The 26,606-nt window shown below is 45.1% G+C and overlaps 1 protein-coding gene across 5 annotated transcripts in view; it reads right to left on the minus strand.

Moving 5' to 3' along the window:
- The window catches only part of FGFRL1 (fibroblast growth factor receptor like 1), a 239,561-nt gene that overhangs the window by 198,628 nt on the left and 14,327 nt on the right, over nucleotides 1–26,606 (minus strand). The window contains exon 1 of one of the 5 annotated variants that reach the window (XM_034772157.1): nucleotides 4,385–4,433. The exons of the other annotated variants lie outside the window; for them this stretch is intronic. Coding sequence (XP_034628048.1) covers nucleotides 4,385–4,418 — 34 coding nt within the window. The 5' untranslated portion in view covers nucleotides 4,419–4,433. Of the gene's footprint in view, nucleotides 1–4,384; nucleotides 4,434–26,606 lie in introns of those variants that run through there. 5 annotated transcript variants of the gene reach the window in all.

Consider the following 26,606-nt stretch of genomic DNA (forward strand, 5'->3'; position numbering starts at 1 on the left):
TTCCCATCAACTGGTACTGAAACCAATCAACACTTTGCAAGAGTTTGTTGGTATCACAGATGATTGGGCTCAGGACTTCCAGCTGGCACCAGAGCACAGTGGGTAAGTACAAGAGAGCTGGCTTCTTTTCTAGTCCATAGATCTTCAGATAAGCCCTGAAGTTTCTGCTTAGACCTATCTCAAGGGAATCTCCAAACCCATGACTAAGGCTACATCTACACTACAGGGGGGAGTCGATTTAAGATACGCAAATTCAGCTACGTGAATAGCGTAGCTGAATTCAACGTATCGCAGCCAACTTACCCCGCTGTGAGGACGGCGGCAAAATCAACCTCTGCGGCTTCCTGTCGACGGCGCTTACTCCCACCTCCGCTGGTGGAGTAAGAGGGTCGACTCGGGGATCGATTGTCGCGTCCCGACGGGACGCGATAAATCGATCCCTGAGAGGTCGATTTCTACCCGCCGATTCAGGCGGGTAGTGTAGACCTAGCCTAAGAGTAATTGTCATCACAGGCACATTCACTTTCCCCAAATCCCCTCATCATACCTCTGCAAAATAAGCCGTTGGGAGGGGATTACAGAACCACGGGGTCCAGTACGCTGGCTTTACGACACAGCTCACTTATAAGACGGGGGGAGGGATACCTCAGTGGTTTGAGTATTGGCCTACTAAACCCAGGGTTGTGAGTTCAATGTTTGAGGGGGCGATTTGGGGATTTAGTTTGGGATTGATCCTCCTTTGAGCAGGGAGTTGGACTAGATGACCTCCTAAGGTCCCTTCCAACCCTGATATTCTATGATAAAGAGATTCATCTGTAGATGCTCCCAAATGAAAGTTATTTCTTCCTTAGTGGATTCAGCCACTCTCCTCACTGTTCCCTTTTACTAGCATATTCTCCTTATTTGGGGTGCAGAAGTTAGACTCTCTCCCTGCATATTTTAACCCTTGATTATCTTATTCTTACACACCAATCAATGGGAAGTTTTGTGCATCCTATACTGGGCTATTTCAGGAGGAACTGTTTTTGCAAAGGGACCACAGAACTACTGTTGGTATCATCAGAGAAGGGAGTTAGGCCAGATAGCTTATCTAAAGAGATATCCGTTCTACTAGAAAGTGCTTTCACACAAACTGCTCTGCTGGGTTGGCTAACTTGTTGCTACGCCTACTGCTCTTCCAGGCCTATGAGTTCATTTCTAGGCGCCAGGCCAGGTGAGAAATCACATAAACCACAAGAGCAACGAGGTTGTAAGGAGACATTTGTCAAGAAAAGAGATAGCTCTTGAGCACTGCTCCCCACAGAGCATCTCTCAGCACCCTGAAGCCAAGCTGCTGACTAATCAACGCTTTAGGGACCAGCACTGAGAAATCCAGCAAATATGTTATTGCCTACCACCACCAGTGAATGAGCCAGCACACCAAAGAGAGATGGAACGAGAGATTAGCCCGAGCGGCTCTGCTGCAATTAAACAGCCCTGTAGCCCAAGCCAGCTGCCACAGACCAGCCACAGGTGTTTAACGGCAGCGTAGACATACCCCTAGACTAGATGCACAGCGCAGAATCTCACTCAAAGAGTGGGAGGCTGTTTGCCCTTTTCCCCCACCCTGACCTGTGCACCTGGAAGCACTAGCAGCCAGTCTGGCCCTATAGACAGGCACGTCTGCTACCATCAGACGTATCGATGCCCCTGATTTGCTTTCATAGTGTCACCCGGAATGCTGAGATACATTAGCTTACACTGAAACACAGCCTATATCAGGGCATACGAAGAACAGTGTTACAGGGATCAGAGGGGAAAAAATGACTATGCAAATCCTTAAGGGATAAATTCTGTTTTAGGCATACATTACCACCATGAAAGCCACAGGTACATAGGTTGGAATTTTGCTCTAAGTAAGGTAAAATGTGTGGGGGGTCTGCCCCTTTCAATGTATCTCTATTAAATGGCACAGGTGAAAACCTAGCCACTTAGGTCATCAGTTTTTCCCTCTTCATGATCTTTGATTTTTTTGCAACAACATTTTATATTTGTTTACCTATTTCTTACCCATTTTTTAAAACCATAAAACTGAGTCAAGATATTCAAAACTAGGAGCCTTAAAAGTTAGACTCCTAAATCCATACTCAGGCACCACATGAAATAAGCTGATTTTCCAAACTACTGAGCCCCCTGCAGCTCCCACTAACTTTGGTAGGAACCCGAGGGTGCTCAGCAGTTGAGAACATCAGGTTGCTTATTTAGGAGCCTAAAGATTTAAAAGCCTCACTTTAGGCTTCTATTTTTGAAAATCTTGACCCTGCTGTGCAGAGAAGTGCACGTCTTTTCCCCTCCCTCAGCATCCTGGTGCAGAAAGGCTTTGAGGCTGATCTCACATCCTCTTAGAACTCAAAGAAAAAGTCAAGGCCATCAGCACAGCCAAAACCCTGACACACTCTTTAGAGAACAAAGGTTACGGGACTGAAGGCTTCACTCCCCCTTTCACTGACGCAGCATGAAGCGTCCTCTTCAAAACCTCAAGGCAGTTGAATCTTTATCAGGTGATGATGGCTTTTTGGAGAATAAAGGAGTTTGAACTCAGTGCCTTCCCTCCTCCCACTCCACTGGCTTCATAAGAAACCTTTAAGTTGTCTAATTAGGATAAATCATTTTCAAGTAAGTGCTTTTGCTCCTCTGACAGAGGCCTCATCAGACACCAGGTTCTGATGATGTCTGCAACAGAAGCAGGGCCAAAGCTGGGTTCAATGGCTGCAGTGAGCCAGGAAGCTGAGTAACAACAAGCTACGGCGAAGAAGGGTTCTCCACGGCTCCCCCACGAGATGGCTCTTGGTGAGCTGCAGGCCTGACCTCTCCACAGCGGTAGACCTCACTGTTGCCTGGCCAAGGGAGAGGGCTGAAGAGGACAACAGCTGGGCAGGAAACGAGCCAAAGAAGCGCTGCTTTATAAACGTGGCCCTCCGCATGCTTTTGCATAAATAGCATTTTTTGAAGATTAAATACAATAAAAAGTCATTACATGGTCAAATGGTTAATTTCACGGCCAGGCTCATAAAATTGACAGGAATTTGGAGTCCAGTCATGGGGTGGCAGCATTTAGGCCCGGCAGCACCAATTCCATCCCACAGAAATGAGGCTTCACTAAATAATTCAGTCTTGGCTAATTTAAAATTAATCCTAGGAGCGCACTGCTTGGTCAGACTGGGAGTCTCGTTTTGAAAGCGTCCCAAAAGTCAGAATATTAGGACTAAAAGGAGCTTTGTTCCAGCCCTCCACTCAGATTCTCCTCCCAAAGCTGGGTCCAAGTTAGGACCTAGTGCATGCTCCCCCAACACACTACAATCCTGACCTGGAGAGTCCCCCTCTGGCGATTAGAGATTACATTCAAAAATAGCCTCTCACGCCGTTTATAAATGCCCAACATGAGACATCAGGGTCGCGATGCACCTTCCTCCATTCCTCTGCTTGGGGCAGGGATGGGCAGTAGGGTGCTAGATGATGGCAAAGTTTGTTGCAAGCCACTTTTGCGCTCTCTGTATTCGGAGGGCATGAAGGGGCCTTTTCAGTACCCAGAAGGCTGCTCTAACTTATTCTCTACTTGCCATGGCCTCCTAAAGGCCCTGGAAGCAGAGACTAGCCAGAGTGCAGTGCACTTCCTCCCTGCCTCATGCCCCTTCCCAAAATACCTCGTACAAGGGCTGAGAGCAGGGCCAGGATAGAGCCTTTATTCCAGTTCTACATCAGCCACACACAGGAGGTATTTTCAGGGGGCTGCTTCCTCTCACCAGCATGAAGAATAGTCAGTGGGGTCTTCTTTGCATAGGTGTAGATGAGCATGCAAAGAACTACACAGTGGAGAAACAGGCCTCTCCATAATGGACCTACTGAACAAAAATCGCCAGATCTGAGCATTCCAAAACTTAGGTTTGAAATGTGGATCCAACTCCAAACTTGCCCAAAGTTCACAACGTTGGGAGTCATCTTACTAAAGAGTTTGAGCTGTGAACAGATCTGAAACCCGATGCACAGCTGTTTGCACCCAGGCGTTTGGCTCAAACACATCGCTAATTAGCACCACTGCTAGGCCAGGAGCTCTGGGGATGTCAGCAGCAATGCAGGGGAGCAGGCAGCAGACAACAGGCAGCCACAGTCAGATAATCCTTTTACTGATACCGACTAACATGGCTACCCCTCTGAATCCTTGGCTGAGCACTGCAGAGGCCTAAGGAGGTTAAGCTCAGAGTTGTGAGCAAACCTAAGTCTCTCCTATTGCCCTCCCCACTCCCACCCCATAATGCGTGTGGACACAAGCTCCCAGTTCTTGTTAGGATATTGTGGACTTGCTCTTACTGCAACAATAACAAGGCTAACGCAAGAACAAACTGACCTTGCCCTTTACACACACTGTGATTATTCCCCATGTGCAAATGCGTCGATAAGGATTCCAGGCACGGGCTGGCTGGCAGGGTCGCAGGGAAATTTCCCAGGAGGCTTCAGGACACCCAGCCCAAGACTCCTCCCGCGACGATAGGTTAGACACAAATCCATCAGTTTATGGAGCTACATCCTGGCCGGCAGAGGCAAGAGCACAGCCCAAACATGCCAAAAGAAGAGTAGGACTGGGAGGCCTAGGAGGCTGACCCCAGCAACCCCTGCTGCCTTTTGTGCTATACATTATTGGGCATCATCTCACACACAAGAAGTGGCAAATGGCAGGATAATGTGGTACTTCCAGACTTTATCTGAGGAGGGAGCAGACCGTCCCTCGCCTACAGGGCCCTAGCAGTCTGCAGGAACTCAGACCACCTTCGGGAGCCCCTCTTCCCTCCTTGGAGGCCCTTGTATCCCCAGTTTTACTGCGAGCTCCCCAAAACTCCACTACAAGGCTCACAAATTCAGACAGTTTTCTCCGTATTTGCTATCAGGGCTGTGGGGGGAAAAAACCCCTCTCTTCTACAATCACCTTAAAGGTTTTAAATGAAATTCTCCCTATTTGACCAGTAAATAAATTGTCCATTGGCAAGTTATTTCCTATAACAGCCGGGAAGCAGAAAGCAGCCGTCACTCCAAACCCACTCCCAATCTGCTCCCTAGACTGGGGACTGGGAATTGAGCCACCATAAAGACTTTAGCCAGCTCTGCACAGGCTGGAGTGGGTCTCTATGCAGAGGGTATTTTCAGGGGACTGTTTCAATCCACATCAAGGTCCGTTTATGCTACCAGAGCAGCATAAAGGGACCCTCGTGTAAATGAGAATCTGGCCCCCTGAATCCATGATTTAGCCTACTTCCTCGTGGGTGTTCACAACCCCAACACCAAAACTGGCACCCTGGTTGGCGGCTCTAGAGGAAAAGAGCCAAGAAGGCAGAACTTCCACCAAAAAGTGATCCCTTAGAACCGGGGTGAGGCCCACCGCTGAAGCAGCTAGCAGTGCCACTGCCCACGCTATTCCTGTTCTGTGGCTTACCAGATAATTCCAGTCTCCAGAAGTGTTCTTAAAAAAGTAAAGAAATTCCCCAGTTTACACATGGACCCTTCATATTTTTACTGGGCCAAACCCAAAGTCTTCACGTATCATTGAAAGCAATGGGTTCATGGCCTTAGTCCAAAAATTCACTTTTTTAATTAACTTAACTATACAGTAGAAATTGAGTAAGCACTTCAACATATTTAATGAAACACAAGGCTAACTTGGATCTGGTTACAACATTTGTTACCTCAAGCACTAGCTCATGATTTTATTTTTAAGAGAGTAGATTCCTGCAGAAGAGGTAAGAGGAGAAGACATCTATTGTGTTACTCTCAAGTTTTCTTCTCTGAATTTTCTTTTCATAGGACACTGAAAGAATTCTAAAGAAAGAGAGACAGGGGAGGGGGAAAGACATTGAAGCAGCAATTTAGCTTTGGAATGGATTCATCTACTGCCTGGAACATTCCCTATAATGCCATGTGCATAGGCAGCTGTGTTTTGGTTAATCAGGCATTAATTGCACACGTAAGGAAAAGTTCCAGTCTTCTTCCAAAAATTTGTGATTAAAAATAAAAACAAAACAGAAATCACAAAGCATGTGTGTGCGGGCGCAGACACACTTACACTCAGAGCTACTTTCTACGGACAGCTCCTAATAGGAGATAATGGAGGCTTCTTTCAAATGAAATGTCTAAATGGGCCTAGGGCTTGTTTTCTCCAAACTCAGCCAGGCATTACTGCTGCCACAGCCACTTTCAATCAAGCTTTTACTACAAAACAAAACAAAGGAAGAAGTTAAATCCATGGGAGATTTCCAATGAATACTTACAAATCCTTTCTGGGGAGATAGTGCGGGAACTCTGCAGCAGGAATAACCTCAAAAACCTGGTTTTCAATATATTGAGAACTGTTCCCCCACGCCACTAGATTTTAATTAGCTTATTCTGTGTACTGTATGGTGGAAAAAAAGAGTATTACTCGAGTGGTATAAAGTTCAGTTATAGCTGCAGTGCACTAGGAATTAAATACATGAACACCAAAGAGCCTTCTGGAGATTGTTATTTTATACCGTTAAAGGTAGACATAGTGCCACTCAGGGATGTGTTACGGAATGCATCTACGAAGTGTGTGAGTGCATCCATGTCCACACCTGTGTGCGCGAATGAGGTTTGTGTGTCTATAGCCATCATTCCTTTATGAGATGAGACGTTATGTCATGCCTAGGTCTCTCTGAACATGTCTGCGTGTCTGTAGATGTATAGCAGATATGCAGATACCTGTGTGTGCGTGTGTTCACAATGTGAACTGAAGGCACTTGCTTAGCCTGCATATTTTGCCTCCTTAAATTCTTTTCACTCCTCTGAAGAAACAAAGTATTTCTTTCTTCTGGGCAACAAGGCATTTTTGCTGAAAGTTTCAGCCACTGTCTTTAACTCTGCTATCAATAAGTGTTACCCATTTACACATATGCGGAACGCTTTGAATTAATTACGTTTCCAGGCTTTCGCTCCATGACGGTGACATAACAAAAGAGGACTTTTATTGAATTGGGGGAGGAAGGAAAAAGCATTTTGTACAAAATAAAACCCCAGAGAAAAACAGGAACTCACTGTATTTTTCTAGTATTTTTAAAAAACCCAGTCTGAAAAAGCACAAAAAAAAAAATTATTTGAAAAATTTGGCTTAATTACATTTTTCATTTATTTTCTGCCATTTTCAGGAACAGCTTTTCAAATACAATTCCGTATCAATTAGGGCCAGAAAATTCCATACATGGCTTTCTGTTTGTTTGTTTTTAATTAGTATATCTGACAGAAAAAAAATCTTAAGGGGTGACATCTTGGCCCTATTAAAGTCAATGAGAGTTTTGCCATTGACTTTAATGGGATGAGGATTTCTGGTTGGATGGTATTATTGTTTTTAATAGGACAGTTTGGCATCCAATACATATAAACTGAACTCAACCAATATTAGAAAACATGGTATCTGTTGGTCAAACATTCACACTCTAGAATGTAGATTTCATGTCTCATCTTAAACACGTACAGTTAGGGTGACCAGATGTCCCGATTTTATAGGGACAGTCCCGATTTTGGGGGCTTTTTCTTATACAGGCACCTATTATCCCCCACCCCATCCCGATTTTTTACACTTACTATCTGGTCACCCTACGTACAGTGGTTGCCACCCTAATGTGTGAGCAGAATGCAGGAAACATACCTGTGAACCATGAGGGACACAAGCATGATCTATTGTACCACAGCAGCTCTATGAAACAACACTTTTCCCATGGAGCATTCATACATCAAAGTCATCACCTCAGTGTGCGCTAATGTTCCGATAATTAAGTGAACCTAGCGAGGCAAGTTCTACTCTCAGGCCTTATCTTCACTGCTAATAAAGGGGTATTTTTTACCTGGTGGTAACTAACATGCATGAGCTATCCTGAGGTATAAACACAGTGAAGACTAGACCTTTCAGGTTATGTCTACATTGCTCTTTTGTCGGTAAAACTTTCACCGGTCAGGGGTGTGAAACCCGCCCCCCCCCCCCCCCCCCCCCCGGGATCCTACATGTCCTCAATACCTAGCATAAGACCCTCGGCCCCCCTATATGATCTATGGAGACAGCTAGATATGCTTTAATCAAACACAAGTTATTGGTCTCAATACAAGAGCAACTGGATGAAATTCTATGGCCCTATGTTATACAGGGGGCCAGACTAAAAGGTCTCTTCCAGCCTTAAAATCTATGAAACTACGATGATGTGAAATGAGTTCTGGTCACCTCCGTTTGCATACTGGTGAATGGTTTTACACCAGAGTAAAAATAAAGACTACTGAGAAAAATAGCACCACAACAATTGACAGCTTATACATGGTATCCCCATGGCAAATGGTAACCCAGAACAACTCCAGTCTGGTGGCTATATTCTGCTTCTTATACAGCAGTTTGTGATGGCAAGACAAAAGGAGCTATAAAATACAATATTCCTTTTCTCTTTTACCTTAAGGTGATGAATGATGCAAATTTATAGCAACAGCATAATCTTCCTGATATGAAGAGACTAACCAAAAACTGAGTTCACCAGGAAATTGTTAACACCACAGCTTCATGTTTGAGATCAGCGAAAACCTGTAGAACCTTTCTTCAATGCTTCAAACAAACCAGTGACTCATTCCCTTCACAGCAGCCATTCTTATATCCACTGCCAGCAAAGGAAACAAAGCGAAAAAATCCACCTCCAATAGGTTAGTTCTCTATCCCAACACCCACCAAAGAAAGAGGGGTTACAAATGAACTGAAAAACTCTTCAAAACATCATAATCCGAAACAAAACAAAACAAAGAAAATCTCTCTGCAATTTCTGTCCTCAGCCACTCAAAAACCATTGGCAAGAGTGTTAATTCAATGCTCTTAATCTTATCTGTGCAGGAAGATCCCAGGGCATCGGCTGCATTGATGTTGCAAGAGGAGAAACTCTAATCAAGCATTTCTACCCATGAATAACAGACAAGGAATGTCTAAGCTTGGCCAGTAAGTAGCCTGTGCAAAAATTAACAAAACATTGTAAAATCCCCTTTGGAAGCAGCAGGAGAGGTAGCAGAGGATGCCCTCGTTACCCTGTCTCCGACAGATCAAATCATGCTAGGACAAAGTTGGCCAGTGGGTCAAAACTGGCACAGGAATCTGGAAGGTCAGCTGCAGCTGCCCTAAAGGAGTACAGGACTATACTTGGATGAAGCTCACTCAAGATGCACTTCTGCATGCTAGGTTGTGTTGCCATTTCTCAGGATTTTATCATGAATCTTGTGATAACTGGCATTTTTCTTAAAGCCCCAGCTCCTGGAGTCACGTGGTTACATGAGAATCTCAGCTTTCATTTAAAAAAAGAAGACAGTTTTTAGCTCACCTCTTTACAGAGAAAAGCTTGAAAACATAAAACCTAAAGGCTACAACACCGGAAGTCAAATAAAAAGAACCCAAATGTTTTTGTTTGGTTTATAAATCTCATAATTGTTAAGCCAAACTCATGATCTGGAGGCCTGACCCAGGATTTTTGAATGTCTGGGGTGAGCCATATTGAGTTTTTGTTGGCTGTCACCTCCGAAAGAGAAGGGCGAATACCATCATCTCATTTCATACAAATTTGATAGAGTCCTTCAGAATCTGTCAAGTTGCCAGCATGGCCATCCGTTAGGCAAAGTTTGGGGCACCAGGTTTGCAATACACTACTGATAAAAATGCTCCTGCCCAAGTCACAGCACTTCCCAGCATGTGTTGACTTGCAGTGCCACTTCTCAGAGATCTCATAACAGAGTGAAAGAGCCAACAGTTCTCTCCAGACAGGCTGTATTTATATATCTGCTGCAGATAAGTTTCCCTATGGTAAGAAACTTATTTCCTAGGTCCTTTATCAGTTGTTATTGTACATAAGGCAGCAGTATGTCAAATGCCCCTTCAATTTGACCTTACCGTGGGCAGAATTTCCTAAGACCTCACGGAATGTGAAATAATCATTAATAAATTCACTGTGGCAGTTTTAATAAATCGTATGGCTCAACATCTGTTAACAAAACCATAAAACTCCACCAGCAACATACCAACGAGCTACACATGCGAGAGCTGTTCCAGCCCTCGGTAATTTCCCTCATATGCCCAAAATACAAACCGACAAGATTGGCTCTGGCTGCCATTGTTTTGGTCTCATAATATGTTAGTTCTGAAACCCCCCGAATTACCCAAAGGTACTTGGAAAGAAAGGCGATTTAGAGAGCAGGCTTCTTTCACAGGTGAAAGAAAGGTGCTAGATTAGCAGCCCAGGAGAATGGAGTTTTCTGCTAATTTGCTATGAGGTGAAATTCCCCCATGCTCAGAGAGCGCCTATATAAAGCCTATGCACCACTGATGTCCCACTAAGGTTAAGTGGTTACTGGGCCTTACATAGGGTACGTCTATACTTACCTCCGGGTCCGGCGGTAAGCAATCCATCTTCTGGGATCGATTTATCGCGTCTTGTCTAGACGCGATAAATCGATCCCGGAAGTGCTGGCCGTCGACGTCGGTACTCCTGCTCGGCGAGAGGAGTACGCGGAGTCGACGGGGGAGCCTGCCTGCCGCGTGTGGACCCGCAGTAAGTTCGAACTAAGATAGTTCGTAGCTGAAGTTGCGTATCTTAGTTCGAAGTGGGGGTTAGTGTGGACCAGCCCATACAGAAGTGAATTTCATCCCATCAGGGACCACCTTGCACTGGCAAGGAAATGGACCGGCTGACGTATTATGTAGAGCTGGTTGGAAAAACTTTGACAGAACCACCTTCCATCGGAGAATGCAGTTTCGTCAAAGTCGAAATGCTTGGTGAAATAGTGTCCGTTTCCCCAAAGTTTCGTTTAGGAAAAAAATTCTGACATCCCATTTCAACATTTTCAGGACAAAATGGTCTGATTTTCCATTTTGAATTTTTTAAAACAATTTTGTCTAAATGAATTTTCCTCATGATGAATTCGGGTTTTGTTTCCAATCAGAACCAAGACAAATCTCGAAATCCTTCATGTAATGGAAGTGCGGTCGCTAGACCTTTGCCCAGCTCTACTGTTAAGTCTTTTACATCTCAAACATCGATGTGGGCCCCAGCGTTATCCCACACGGGTTGACTTTACACTGGTGTAACCTCTGCCTTTAATGGAGCTACTCCCGATTTACACCAGTGTAAGCGAGGTCAAAAGCAGACTATGGATATATCTCTAGTACAGCTGCCACAGCGGCAGAGCTATGGCGCTACAGATCTGCTGCTGCAACGCTGTAGTGTAGACACTTCTTAGTAGTAATGTAGACAAAAGGGTTTTTCCATCGACGTACCTCTGTGAGGGGTGGTAGCATGGGCGGCGGGTATAATAGGCAAGGCGTTGCCTCCCCTAGCACAGCCATCCCTGCCACCCAACACCTGGGCCGTGGTGCCGCCCCCCTGCCGCCGCCTCTTCCCCTCCCTGCTCTGACCCTTCCTCGAGGCTCCCACAGCTTGCTGTTGCTGCCTGGAGTCTTCCTCCTCTCCTTCACCCCACCCCCTTGCCTCCTCGAAGGTTCCCCCAGCTGCCAGCCGCGTCTCTCCTCACCCACCCCTCGCGGGGGGGGGAGAGGGAGAAGCAGTGAGGAGGTGAGCGGAGGGGATCCCTGAGTAACTTTACACAGTGAAAACGCCTTCCAGAGACCTAATAGCAGAGATCACTGTCACTGATAAAGAGTATTAAAGTGGTAACGAAGCCATTTCACAGGCATTTGCCAATGCCCAGGAAGCGTTTGGCCACATTCAGCTGGCTTTTATATTGTAGGAAAATGTTATTGGGGTTAAAAACAGTTTCCAAATGATGACCCTTCAGTTAGTCACTGTACCCAGCAGAAGTAACTGCTGACCTGGCTCAAGGAGGAGCTGACATAGCCAGAGAGTTTATTTCTTGAGCTAGCTGTTTTATTCAAACCCAGTTTAAGTAAATGAGTCTGGCAGGGAATTCTGTGTAAGGAAGGTGATTGAACTACTGCCTTAAAGCAGGCTGTCAATGACAAGCACTTTTTCAAAAGGAGAGATTAGGCTTCAGGTTGGCGCAGGTAGCCTGTCTTTTCATCTCTCTCTGTACAGCATACACCGAACTCCCTGCCACGCAAAGGAGAATCTATCTGGCAACTGAGCTATACCTGTTGCCTGTGCAGTTCCCTTGGGGAATGTTATCAGTGCTTTAAGGTGAAAAGGGAAGAGGATGTCATGGCGGGGGGGGGGTGTAGCAGGGTGAGGAGGCGAGCAGCAAGACAGCTGCAAAGCATGTGGTGAGGGGGGTCTCGTGGCGGGCGGGGAAAAGGTTTGGCGGGGGGAGATCTTGGGGGGGGGGGGAGAGGGGGGTGGCGAGTCAGCGGTGGGTGGGGGCAGGGCCTGGGGCAGAGCAGGGGTGGAGTGTGGGCAGGGCTATGGGTGGAAGAAGCAGGACAAGGAGCTCGTCTCCCCCAGGGGAAGTTTCACCCATCGCCCCTGGGTAGTAGCTAGGTTGATGGGAGAATTCTTCCACCAACCTAGCCACATCTACACTGGGGGTTGAGTCGGCCTAACTGCTGTGCTCAGGGTGTGAAACTTTTCACAGCCCGGAGTAACATAGCTAGGTTGACCTAATTTATAAGTGTAGACCAGGCCTGCAACTCTACAATGTAGCAGCTGTACAAACTCAAGGGCAAAGCCACTGGTGGGCCTCCAGGGCAATGGCCCACCCAATCAGCAGCCAGGCACAAACCTGATCCTATGCGAATGATCTCAAATGGGAGCAGCTCTGCCACCGGCCTGGGTTACCCAGTGACTCACCCTCTCTCCACACCCTAGCCCCAGCTCCACCAGCACAGAGCCCTCTTCCTCTACTGGAGGGGGTTGTGCAGATAGCCTGGGCATGACATCGAGAAGCAGGGCATGGACCTTAAAACTCCCTGGCCCCCAACACAGGCTAAGCAGCAGCATGAAGCGTTCCCCCTTTCCCAGGCTTTACTCCCACTCCAGGACACTCACAGCAGGGAAATTACTTTGCCAGTTGCCGCCTCCCTGCTGTGGTGGGTGTCTTGGGAGAGTGCAGTGCCCATACACCATTTGGGGACCACCCAAATTTCTACTGCTAGCTACGCGACTGGTACAAGCACTGCCTTGCTAATCTACTTCAAGCCTGGCTTGGTGGAAGCTTCCACGGAGAATGAGATTCAGCGTCTAGCCTTGTCTGCAAAGATTGCAAACTGAGCATATCTTTTCATGGGAACTGGGCTGAGACCACCAATTTATTCATACAGGCCACCAGCCTCTAATCAGCAAGAGCTAGATTTGAATCAGCGCCTTAGAGGTGAAAGTTGCTGCCTCCAATTACCTGCCACCCCCGTGAGTCATCCAGTTCCCCTGTCAAAACTCTTTCAAAAGAGGTCATGTTTTCAGGGTCGCAGTGGAATGATGTTGTTTCCAACAAACAGCTCTGACCAAACCTGATTTACTGTACATCCTGTCTGTGCTCCACAAAGAAAACAACAAGCAGTATTTCAGTCAGACCCTCAGCTCTCCTGTTCCGGGTTTGTTTTGGATGTTAATTCACTTGGCTATTAATCCACAAGGGCTATTAATCCTTATGCTTTGGGGCACAAACTGATCACCGGCTGGGGCCAGGAGGAAATTCATCCCCATCCCCAAATGTGTACAGTATTTCACGCTCTAGGTGCATTATGAGGCAGAGAGGAGGAAGGCCTTCTTCCTCTGAAGCATCCAGCATTGGCCACTTGACTGCCAGAGACAATACTAAACTAAATGGTACCAGACCACTGGGTCTGTTTCAGCACTGTAATCTCTATATTCCTACATAGTAAATGCTACACATCTTCAAATAATCAATGTTAAGGCAGACAGTTCATCAGCCAGACACCAGCAAACTGTGAGGTAGTATTTATTTACACCACAAGTTCGGTCTTCTGCACTCGTTGGGAATATGAAGCACCTACATACTAGTGACTGGCACTACATAGAGGTAGACCGGTAGCCACAGCCATTCCTAGCCCCCAGAAACCTACAAAACCTTTTTGAAGGAGGAAAGCAGAGATGCTCTCATTTCCACCTTCATATGTCCTGTATCCTGGCCAGCCATTTCTATGGCTCATGGACCAGATATGGCCTGTGGAGCCCACAGATGCCACTCTGGGTGTCAGCTCTGAAAGGAAGGGGGCTGCTGGAGAATGATCCAACTCAGACACACCCCATTTGGCACTTAACCCCAGGGGCTGAAGGGGCTGTACAAGAGTTCCTTGTGAATCATTGCTCAGTTGTCTTCCCACCAGGCATCAGGTACGTAGACTTCATGAGTCAATGACGGGCATGCTGTACATGGGGAGTGACTTACAGCAAAGCTTTTTCTTGCCCACTTCTGAATGGCTCCTCAGTCATAATCTTTCCCTTTGCTCAAAGTCTTTGCAAACACCAGCAAGACCTTTCCTGCTAATCTTTCTTCATCTCACTAAAACAACACAGACTGTCTGTCTCCAGGGAAGGCTGTCACAGGATATGGGGGAGGAATCCATCATTTGCAATGTAAGGAAATATAACTTACGTATGTCAAAGGCATTTTTTGTACAAATACACAGCGAAGATTGGAGGCTAAAACACCATTGCTATCAAGCTACCGTGCTTAGCAATTATATAACGAACAGCCCAAGAAAACCCAATCAACTTCATTTGTAGTTCTCACAGATCAGCAATTGCATTTCAATAGAAAATCCAAGGAAGACCTCCTTTTACATACGTTTTTGTACAGGCTGGTCGTCTGTTACTGTAACACCCCAGTACACCTATCTAAATCCCTTAACTCTCCATATTGCAATACACATAACTCTGCCCTTTGAGAGCACCTTTCTTCCAAGAATCTCAGATAACTTTAGAAATGTTAAGCCTTACAATACCCCTGTGAGGTAGTTGACTAACATCACTATTTTATATATAGTTAAACTGAGACATAGAGAGATTTAATAAGTGATTTGGCCAAAGTCGCACAGTAAATCAGTGGTAGAATTCTGGATAGTGTCCTTCCCTTGCTTTAACCACAAGATATCACTGCCTCTCATGTCTCAACCATGTTTCACTTGGCCAGATCATACCTCTCAACCTGTCAAGGCCCAAATGTGGGAAGTAGGTGTGAGAAAGACCCAAAATGAGGGATCCAAAAAAATGATTCATGTAAAAAACTTTAAATGCTGAGGGATTCGTTCCATTTAGTCTAACTCACACTTTGCTGAACCTGAGTTTCACAATTCTTTATTTCTGATGTAAAGAGACAGGACACAAAAGTTGCGTAGAACATCAGTAACTCTGGGACTAAAACAAGCAATGTCCCTTTGAAATGAGCGACATTTGAGAGGTACAGGGCCATGAGCTGCCAAATACCAGTGATCAGAAGGGGGAAATCTATTTTTTAGGTTTTGAACCAGCAAGAGAAAATGTATCTTGATGATTAAAATAAAAAAGCAGGATATATAATGAATAGTTTTAGTGACAATGACTGGATTTCTATATTTCTGAGTATACCAGCACTTCATAAATATATTGAAATGTGCTGTCGTCACCATATAGTATGTGCCAGTTTTCTATAAATATAGACATCTGGTGTTGGTTTTTCTATTTTTTTCCCCGTTATTCAATTCTGGTGTCATGAATGTTACTTCAAGAAAATATATCTTTGAAATTAACTTCATATGTTACAGGTTATATTGGAGAACAAATGTGATTCAGTGGCCAAAACAGCAGAATAAAAGGTCTATGTTCTAATCTTGCAACTGATTTGTGCAACTTTGAGGAAGTCACTTAACCTCTTTGCCTCGGTTTCCCCATCTGAAACAATAGGTGTTATGAGGCTTAATTAAGGATTGGCTACAAAGTGCTCTGAGATCTGTAAATGAAAGGTGTTATTTGATTGTGGCAAAATATTTGATTGTGTGCAAAACTTTGCATAATTGCATCCATAATGAAATATCCCTGAGAAAACTACTTATCACTTATATTATATATCCAAGAATTATAAAGTGATTTGTACACGCCAGTTAACCCATCCACCTAACAGAAGTGTATCAGGCTAAATACAAGATTATTATCCCTATTTTACCAATGGGCAAAAAGAGGCACAGAAAAGCTACAGTCCATATTTCAAAAGTGGCATCTAGTTTTGGTTGCCTCAATTTCTGGATGACCAACTTTAGGTACTGTGGGCCAGATTTTCACAGGGACTGTGAAACCCACCACCTCAAATGAAGTCAATGGAAGCTGCAGGTCCTCAGTTCCTCTGAAAACCTATCCCTGTGTAACCCACAAATTAAGGCATTCAAAATTAGAAGTTGTTTTTGAAAATAGAGGCCTTAATGACTTGTTCAAGGGCCCATAGGATACCATGGCAGAGGCAATGAAACCATCAGAACGCCTGACTCCGACTTCTGTGCCTTAATCACAAAACTATCCTTCCTCCTCAAAACAAGAAAATACTTCAGTATAAGGAGACTGGTTCCTTTTAAAAAAGCCATGAATCTGTCCTTCTTACCAGAGTCTTTAAAAGGCAGCAGTTGGTACCATCAGAGAACTTTGGGTTGTCCTATTTGGCTAACATAAACTAAGCATAAACAGTCCATCACGGGTTAATGACAGCCAGCAGCATAAACAGAGCCACCATGTTGTTTGGGAGAATGAATGCCCAGGCAAAAAGTATGAAAATCCTATTAAATGAGAGCTTCTGTGCACCAGGGAATTTCACATGACACGTTTATACCAGCAACCAAATGTTTAGAGATATTCTGTGGTATTCCTCTTCCCCTCTAAATCCAGAATGCATGAACCTTTTGCAACTGTAGAAATCAAGAGTGATGCCACCATTAGCCTCGCCGACCTATTCTGCTCACCTTCCATGGTGCCCTGGGCAAACAGAGCTAATACAGGAACTCCATTAATACTCTTTTCTTCCCAGCTCAGCTAAAAGCATTTCAGGAAGGGGAGAAAAAAAAAAAAAGTCTCCTGACAGCTCTCAGCATGTGTCAAATTCTTGCTAAAATATCCAAATAGAGACAAAACAAGAAACCCAAACACCCTGCAATATCTTTAAAAGGCTGACTGCTGCTTTATCAGCTCTGACAGAAAGTGGTGTTAAAAAAAAAAATGCCAGTAGCCTTTGTGTCGAAGCTAGTTAGTCAGAAAACATTCAACCAAGTTGCCAAAAGCCGGTTAAAGAAGTAAAGTGTGAGGAGGTTGAAAGTCTCCCCCTGACTTTTAGAAAAAAAAGTCAAATACATAATTTTTTCTTTAAGGCTTGGCATAATTCACTCTTCAGACCCAACACCTATCATGCAGGCCAAGAGTTACAGGTGTGAACAATTACTTGAAACACTGATTGGTCTCATTTTGCTTGGCTGCCTCAGAGCATGGGGTGGAGAGACAGATTCCATATAAACAGGCATAGCTTTTAGCACCAGATTTTACAGTTCTGTTAAGCAAATCAGAAATGAATTAAGACAGAGGGCCAGATCCTTCGCTGGTATAAAGCAATGTCACACCATCAAAAACACAAGCTTCTTTTGCATTTTCACCCGCTGAAGAGGAGGCTTAGGGTTTGGTAAACTGAAAAAGGAAAAATAAGGTTTTGGCAGCCACACAAAAGGGAAAAGTTCCATTTTCCCTGTCCCACAGCCCCTAGCACGCAGACCTCAGCTGCCGAAGCACACAGGAGTCAGACTTTCCCTTCAATAGGGTCCGAGGGTCCCTCTATTTAAAAAGTTATAAAACAGTTATAAAACACCTTTGTTTGACATTAATTGATGAGTAGAATGAAATAGAATGAGAAGAGCTGTCTCAAGTCCAAGGGTTGCTTTTCAACATCTCATTTGTAACTTGACTGAGGGAACAGCTGGGGGCAGGCAGTCTGCTTTTTGTCAATGGGAAAGTGAAGGGAGGACAGAAGGACACCTCCCCAGGGAGCTGCCCTGTTATTACAAAAGCCTCCGGTAAAGGGTGACTGGGCTTCTACCTCTGACCTGACCCTTCCCCCCCAAGAAACCTCACAAATCTTCCTCAACAATTGCCAAACATTACCGCACTGCAGCTGGGCCCCAAGAAGGCCTATGTCCATTCTCTCGCATTTACCATTTAGTGCAAGCACGGAGGAAAAAACGAAAGCAAGGAAATGGCAAACTTACTAGCCAGATTCTTCAGAATTATGCCCTGAGTGACAGGAGTCACTCCACATTTTACTGGCTAGTGCCCCAATTCAGGAAAGCAAATTTGTGCAGGAATCCCATTGATTTCAAATGAGTGAGCATATTGCATTTACTTCACCAGGACTTCAGCATATGCTTAAATGCTTTTCTGAATAGGGATTACTCAGATGCTTAAAGTTAAGCGTGTGCTTAACTGTGTTGCTGAACTGGAAGCTGAAATAAGAAATTTTCGTTATTTACAAACATCAAATGCTAACTCCATCCCTGGTGTAACTCCACATTGGTTTCAAATGATATACAGCAGGGATGAATTTGGCCTCACACACATTCTTCATTTGTTACTTGTTGTTATCTAACAACTTAGATGATCAATTAATTGAAAAATCTTGTAAGTGCAATTCAGGGAGTTAGTTATGACAACAGCTACTCAAAAAAATTTTATTCAAACATTTTTTCCCAACAAAATAATGGCTTTTTGAACCCCAAACAATTTTTTTGCAGAAAATTTTTTTTGGTCAAAATTTTACAGTTTCTCAACAAAAATAACCCAAAACTGAAACTTTGTTTTGTTTTGTTTTTTGGTGGTTTTCACCCTCTCTCTCTCTTTCTCTCCCAGTTGACATCAGTTGAGACACAAACTAACACCCTCCCCAGGCTTACATATCTTAGGAAGAAGGTGGTATGGGGAGAAGACAGGGAGGGAAGGTCAGCTGGAGGTGAAACAATCTCACTGAAAGGACCTCAGCTCTGGAATTCTTCCCTCTGCTTGTATGACAAACCCAATATTCAGGGGATGCTGCAAAGGTCCACTCAATGCATACGGGGCTAAGGGATGTCTCAGAGGGGATAGGTTTCAGTGGTAGCCGTGTTAGTCTGTATCAGCAAAAAAAAAAAAAAAAAAAAACCCGAGTCCTTGTGGCACCTTAGAGACTAACAAATGTATTTGGGCATAAGCTTTTGGGCATAAGCTTTCGTGGGCTAGAACCTCTGATGAAGTGGGTTTTAGCCCACAAAAGCTTATGCCCAAATAAATTTATTGGTCTCTAAGGTGCCACAAGAACTCCTCTTTTTTTTCCAGAGGGGTTAGAATCACTTTCTGGAGTGGTGAAATCCTTCCTGGGCTTGTGGCTAAATCAGCTTGCTGGCAATGGGTCAGCTGGTGGACATTCAATTAATGTGTATTAGTTTTGTCCTTAACGAAGTTTGACAACCCAGCGTCAGAAATCTCACACACACACACACACACTTAGGTCCAACACTCGCTAAAGTTATTCAAGATTTACCTTGGAAAGGGCTGCAGGACAGGACTTATACGTTGTTCCTGCAGAATATTGTGGGTACAGGGGCTCAGACAACTGCATCCACTGAGTATTCACTGCACGCGTACCACAGGTGTATCACCTGTTCCTCCGCATGTATCTGTGCATTTTATGCACACAGTTATTAGCAGCATGATTTGCACTGCAGTAGGGCCCAGTGGCTCCAATCAGGGATCAAGTCTCCTCTGCGCTAGAAACTGCACGTACATATAATACAAAGACAGTCCCTGCCTGAAAGAGCTTTCAACCTAACCCCTTGGTGCTCACAAATACACATGCTATGGATACAACCGGGGAGGCCTTTTTGTTGTTATTTTTTAACGAAAAGTTTAGCCATATGAGTCTAATTTTTGCTAGGCGTAACTGTCATAATAAAGCACAGTATATGTGTAAGAAATACAGGTTCTACGACTGACAACAGATTGTAAGATCTTTGGGGCAGTCATTTGGTTCTGCCTGAACAGCACCTAGCACAATAAGTGCGCACCAAAAGCTCCCGTGGTGCAATAAGATCACCAATGATGGACATAAACTGAATATCCAGCCAGACCACCTTATGGATCTAGCTAGAGATCGCTGCAGGTCGCACTTGACCGGCAAGGAAGCCATGTCCCTTTGGGATTTGCCATGATAATGATGATAGCACAGTATGGTCCCAATCTATGACTGGGGTTCCCAGGCATTACCACAGTAATAACAAGAGTGCCATATTCTGGCTCCCACTATATGAACTGAGGCCTTGCTCACTTGCTGACCATTGACCCAAGAGCTGCATAAAGTCTCTACATCCTGATTTGAGGACTCCAGTAACTCAGCCAGATGTTATTGGTCTATTACAGGAGTGGGTGGGTGAGGTTCTGTGGCCTGCAATGTGCAGGTGGTCAGACTAGATGACCATCATGTCCTTTCTGGTGTTAAAGTCTATGAGTTGTATCAAATATTTCAAAAGTTCCTTCGTTTTGGCCTTCATGTCTCTCTATCAGAGCTGGTGGGAACATTTTAAGTGAAATAAAATGTTATCAAAATATGCTGTTTCATAAGCTGAAACATTTTGGGGAGAAGTATTGATATCAGTTGGGACAAGCTTTCATGGTGGGGTGGGGGAGATCTCTGCTCTGCCTGATTCAGAGTGAACTGGGATGAAAAAGTCTGCTCTGAACCAGGCAGAGCTGGGACTTGAGCCTAGGGACTGGTCTACACTGAAAAGTTAGGTTGACCAAGCTATGTCGCTCAGGGGTGTGAAAAATCCACACCCCTGAGTGACGTCATTGAGCCAAGCGAACCCCCGGGTGCAGACAACACCAGGTCAACAGACGAATTCTTCCATTGACTGGCTACTGCCTTTCGGGGAGGCGGATTAACTATCGGGATGGTAGAACCCCTCCTATTGCTGCAGTGAGTATCTACTGAAACGCTGTATCTGGGCTGCTGTAGTGTTTGAGGTGTAGACATAGCCTAGGTTTTTCACATATCAAGCCAGTGCCCTAACCACCGAGCCATACACACACACACACACACACACGCACCACAATTCCAGTTCCATGAAAACGTTCCAGTGTGTAATGAAAACAGATTTCAAAACCTCAAAAGTTGCTGCAACATGGAACTGTAATGGTCCAGTCAGCTCTCGTCTCTATCCCACAGCAGAATAACATTCAGGTTTGAATGGTATCAGAAGGCAGCTCTGCTACAAGTTGTTAAGGCTGGCAGACTTACACAGCACAAAGCTCCTTCGTTTACTGCGTTGCATTTTTCACTGTCCTCGTGCAGATTATTGTATTTTTAGCTTTTCAGATTGTATCTGTGTATTTACTAAACTTTTATGAAGACAAAATAGTCCTACACCTCTGAAACTGTATGAACAAAAAGGTACACATCAAAATACCAATAAAATTTCATTCAGACTGTTCTCCCCAGCTGATATTTTAATCAGTTTCTGCTTATCAAAATGTTCTCCTCTTATTCTGCATTGTAGGTTATTTAACTAAACATTTTTCTCAGTAGAAGATCTAAACTGTTTTAATTCCATACAAACAAACCCTAAACAATGTTTTTTTAATCTACTAAAAAATTTTCATGGGCTATATCTGAAAGGATCTAATGAATTTTGACAGATTATAAAGAATGTTTTATTGCACTGCTGGCATTGGGGTAATCAAAACAATTTGGGCCCAGATTCTGATCTCACTTACATCCATGTAAACCCAGAGGAACTCACATGACATTCAAATTTGTTACTCTGGATTTACACCAAAGGGAGATAAGAATCTACCCTTCTGTTTTTAAACCACCAGACAACAGAAGAAACACAAGGAGTGAGGGCTCTTGGGTGCATGAACATGGTTCTTGTTTAAATCAATGGAAGCCATACATGAACAAGGTCAGAATTTGCCCACACAACTGCCTTACAGTCCAATACAAATATGCATCCTTCACAAATCCCTTAAAAATATTGTTAATACTGGCCTGTGCCTTTAGTTTTTTTCACCTACTGGCTCTGTTCCCCTGGAAAACTATCTTCACTCACAAAAGATATTTTGTACAGGTTGTTTTCTATACCATGAAGCAGCATCACTAGTCAAAGATCCTCACAGAATTGAACCTGGAAGAGAACAGTCCCTCTTTATCTGGCTCTGGCAAGTATATTGCGTTCTCTTTTGGCCACCTTGATACCGGAGAGCTGTCAACAAAGCAGAGGCAATGCCATGTAGAGTAATAGAGATCTCCATCTTCACTCGCTGCTGAACTGTGTTTAAACTGGGACTAAATCACTCCCCCATCCACAAGGGGAAAAAAAAAAATTCCATAAAAGGACCAGGAAAAGCCATGAGTTCTAACTTGCTACTCCCCAGCCCTCATGACAGCACGTCTCCCTCAGGAGCTATGTTCCCAATGGTTCACCCCAAAGGCCCTTCTGCCAATCCAAAAGTGCTTCAATATTCAGAGAAGGGAAAACATACCTGAGCCTGCAAAAGTCCAACAGGTTTCCAGGCAGAGGACACGAATAGCAGCAGTCATCCCTTAGCTCCACCCCAGCCTCACCCCACAACCACAAAGCTCTTAGAATCATAGACTTTAAGGTCAGAAGGGACCATTATGATCATCGAGTCTGACCTCCTGCACAACGCAGGCCACAGAATCTCACCCACCCACTCCTGTATCAAACCTATGTCTGAGCCATTGAAGTCCTCAAATCATGGTTTAAAGACTTCAAGGTGCAGAGAATCTTCCAGCAAGGGTCTTCAGAATGCCAGGCAAAAGAGGAACACTGCTGCTCAGACTCACTTCTCTTTTTGACAAAACATGGCCTGTTCTCATGGGCAGACTTTCCACTTTGCCCTTTTCCAGAGGTCCCTGGTGTAGAACAGTATTTGTGTATGGGGTCAGACAGCACTATGCCTGTGACTGGAAACCAGGTGCAAGACTAGAGCAAGGCAACAACTCAGAGAGGATAGGATGCTCTTTGTTCTACAAGCTTTAGAAGGTTGGGAAGAGCAAGGAGAGAGAGGAATTGCTTAGACTGGCTCATGGTGCAGAAAAAGGAGCAACAGTATGGAACTGCGTAGGGCAACATTTAGACAAGCAGGAAAAAATGTCCTAACAGTGGGGTTGGAAGCTGGATGGTTTGAGTCTCCCAGTGGAAGTAGGTGGAAGACCCACTACTTGGGTCATTTAAAACTAGACTTGGATAAAGAGCCTAATACAACAGGGCACTATGCAGCATTGGCAGAGGATGGACTAAATTACCTCAGAAACAAATCTTCTCCCTCTCTAATTTCTGTGAGCCAATTTCTGCCTCTGGATCCCTGTGTAACTCCTACTGATTTCAATGGGAGCCCCTGATGTAGACCTAACAGCCCAAATCTGACCTTTAGAGTCTATGGGTTACTCTTTCCCTGCAGTGTCATGGTCACATTCAACAGAGCGCAGGTCTAACCCCACCAACAGAAGGGCCTGATCCTATAAGGCGCTTAAATTGATTGGGGTCAAGCCGGTTCAGCATCTTGCAGGCCCGGGGCAGACTGCAAACCCCATGCTCCCACTGGTGAGCAGTTACTCCCAGGAGTAGAATCAGTGCAACTACACGTGAGTAACTGCTTGCCACAATCTGCCCCTGTATTAGGAAAGAGAGGAGCATCCGTAGTCTATGAACCACAGTGCTTTGCATTTCCCAGCTAATAGGGATAAATCAGAGAGAGACTTCACATGACATCGTTCCGGCATTGTTTATGAGGCAGGTGTACTACAGCAATTAAGAGCAGTAGCCGACCACATATAACTGCACCTTTTAGCCTTGACTCATCCTCAACAGGAAATATTTCTGGGTTCAATTACCAGTATTTTTCCCCCTACACTGCCAGCACCAAGCACTTTGCCAGACCAGGAAGCATCAAGTCACTTCCCCCATGAGATCTCACAACTATTATTTACGCTTGGAAATTAGATTAGAAATCACAACAAAAGCTTTGCATGGCGGTAGATCTCAAACTTGGCACTGAGTTTATACCAAGACCATTCCCCACCACAACCCCTAAATCAACTTCCGCTGAGAACAATGCTTGCAGTTTGTGTCTACAAAAGATTGATTTTTTTTTTTTAAACAGCTCACGCTGCATGTACCTTCAAGGGGCAGCAGCTACGTTAAACTGATTATTTCTTCGGGTTTCTGTGACTAGAAGGCTGCATTCCATAATCAGGGTATTGTTCTCTCTAAATGGACCCAGACTCTGTAAACACGCTCCTTAGCACAGCGCTGGGAGGGTGAAGGGGTGAGTGAATGAGTGAGTGAGTGAGTGTGTGTGTGTGTGCATGCACAGAATGTGTCTTGTTTTAAAAACAGTAAATTATGTTAATTCATTTCCTCTGGCCAAACACTGGTAATAAACTTGGGGAAAGGAGGAGGAAAAAGTAAACAAGAGTCAATTACAAGAAGGTGAGGAGGGGGTAACTGAACAACTCAACCAAATGTCTCTTTCAGAAAAGGACATTTATTTTACGGCTCAAATGTGTTGCACACAGCTTTCCTTAATCCCGATGGAGGTATAAATGCAACCGTAACAATGTTGGTTGTGCGGCTTCATAGCTAGCCTGTTTTCTCACATTAGATCTTGGGAGCTAAGGAATCAGACTCCACTGTGCCATGGTTTGCTGTTACTCCTTTTTGGGCCTTGTCTCCACATGTGATTCGAGCATTCCCGTTCCTGAAGGCAATATGGACAGTCAGAGCCGATTTGTAATTTTCTAACAGGAAAATAATTTCACTAAGCAAACTACCACGCTTTGACTCAAAACACTGATTAGCACAGTTTGAAAACAGGGCAGCACACTGTTCTGGGAATTAACTTGCTTGACCCCTAGTTTATAATGGCATTCAAATAATCTGCAAGTCAGACTAAATTGAAAAACTCTTAGAAGACCACACTGAAAGAATTTACTGGATTTACTAGGATAAAAGAAAATAAGCCTCAAACTCCACTTAGCTACTCTGCAGTCTTCAGAGCTAAGTTTTCTCTCCTGACTTCAGGGGTGCTGGAACAGTTTTTATAGTGGGGCTGCTGACGGTAGAAACCATGTATTTGGGTTATTAATACTACTTCAAGCCAGGGGGTACGGCAGCACCCTTAGATCCAGCACCTATGCCCGACTTTATCTAGAAGGAGAGCACTATAGATGGTGGGTTCTCCCAGAAACTCTCACTAAGTGGGAATAAGCATCAGATATCTATAGGCCAAACCTTGTGGGCTGATTATATCTCCCTTGCTCATGTTGACGGTTTTCTTTATTGAGACGATTTGAGGAACAGGAATATGGATGGGACACCTTCGTTTCCTTCCTCTGAAGCATCAGAGATGACTAGGACTGGAGATGGGACACTGAAGGGGGTGAGTCGGTGTTCTGTGGTGGCACCAAGCATTCTCTCTCTCAGTTTGGCTGGCTGGATCTTGCTCACACGCTCAGGATCTGACTCATCACCATATACAATGTTGGAAAGGAATTCTCCCTCAGGTCACATTGGCAGTGACCACAAGGGGGGTTCACCTTCCTCTGATGTTGGGCGTGGGTCGCTTGCCAGGTTCATCTGGGAATATCTCATGTAATCAATTCCCTGCCATCACAGGGGCCTCGGCCACTCGTGCACCTTGGTCGCTCCTGCTCTCTCTGCCTGTGGCACACAATCGTTTAGTCTCCTGGGGGCAGTAATACTTTGGTCTAATTTTGGTTGTTGGGTTTAGCGTGCGGATGCTGGGTAACGCTGGTGGGCTGTGATATACAAGAGGTCAGACGGGATGATCCGGTGGTCCCTTCTGGCCATAAACTCTGACTCAGTGACTGATTTTAAACCACACGAGCAGTGCAGTTGATCTGAATAACACTACTCATAGGAATAAGGGTGGCAGATCAAACTTCAAAGCCAGCATCCCTATTGCTACCTCACTGGTTGCCAGAAAGTGATACAGCTGACACAGGGACCGAGGCACAACCAGAATTTTCCTAAGGAGTGGTCCCAGAACTCTCCCTGCCCTGCCCTACACACTCCCCTGAGCACTCCCAGGTGTCCAGTCCTGAGCTCTCTCAGGCTGCCCCTGCACCCAGCTCCACACACACTCCCCTCCTCATGCCCCACAGCCAGCTCCAAGCTCTCCCCACTGCCCCCAGCCTCGGATATCTACCCTCCTCCCAGCCCCTGCCACTTCCCCATACCCAGGCCTGAGGTCTCTCATGCTGTCTCTGCACCCAGCCCTGCACTCTTCCCTCCCCACACTCTCCATACCTGGCTCCAAACTCTCCTCACAGCACCCAGCCCTGTGGTCTCTCCACCCCACCCCTAGCCCTGAACTCTTACCCAGAGTCGGTCAGACAGAAGAGCACCATCCCCGCCATGGGCCAGGCAGTTCTGCGAGCCACAGGCCCCATCCTACTTCTGTATCTTTGCTTCCCCAGGAAGCACCAACAGCCTGGATCCAATCCTCCCACCCTTCTGGGTACTGGGAGTTCCTGGTGCCCCGTGCTCTGCCTCCCCCTCGGGGCTGGGCTACCTAGTGCCAATGGGAAAGCGGTGTTGTGACCTTGTGTAT

Source organism: Trachemys scripta, chromosome 5, assembly GCF_013100865.1.
Source record: "Trachemys scripta elegans isolate TJP31775 chromosome 5, CAS_Tse_1.0, whole genome shotgun sequence".
NCBI lineage: Eukaryota > Metazoa > Chordata > Testudines > Emydidae > Trachemys > Trachemys scripta.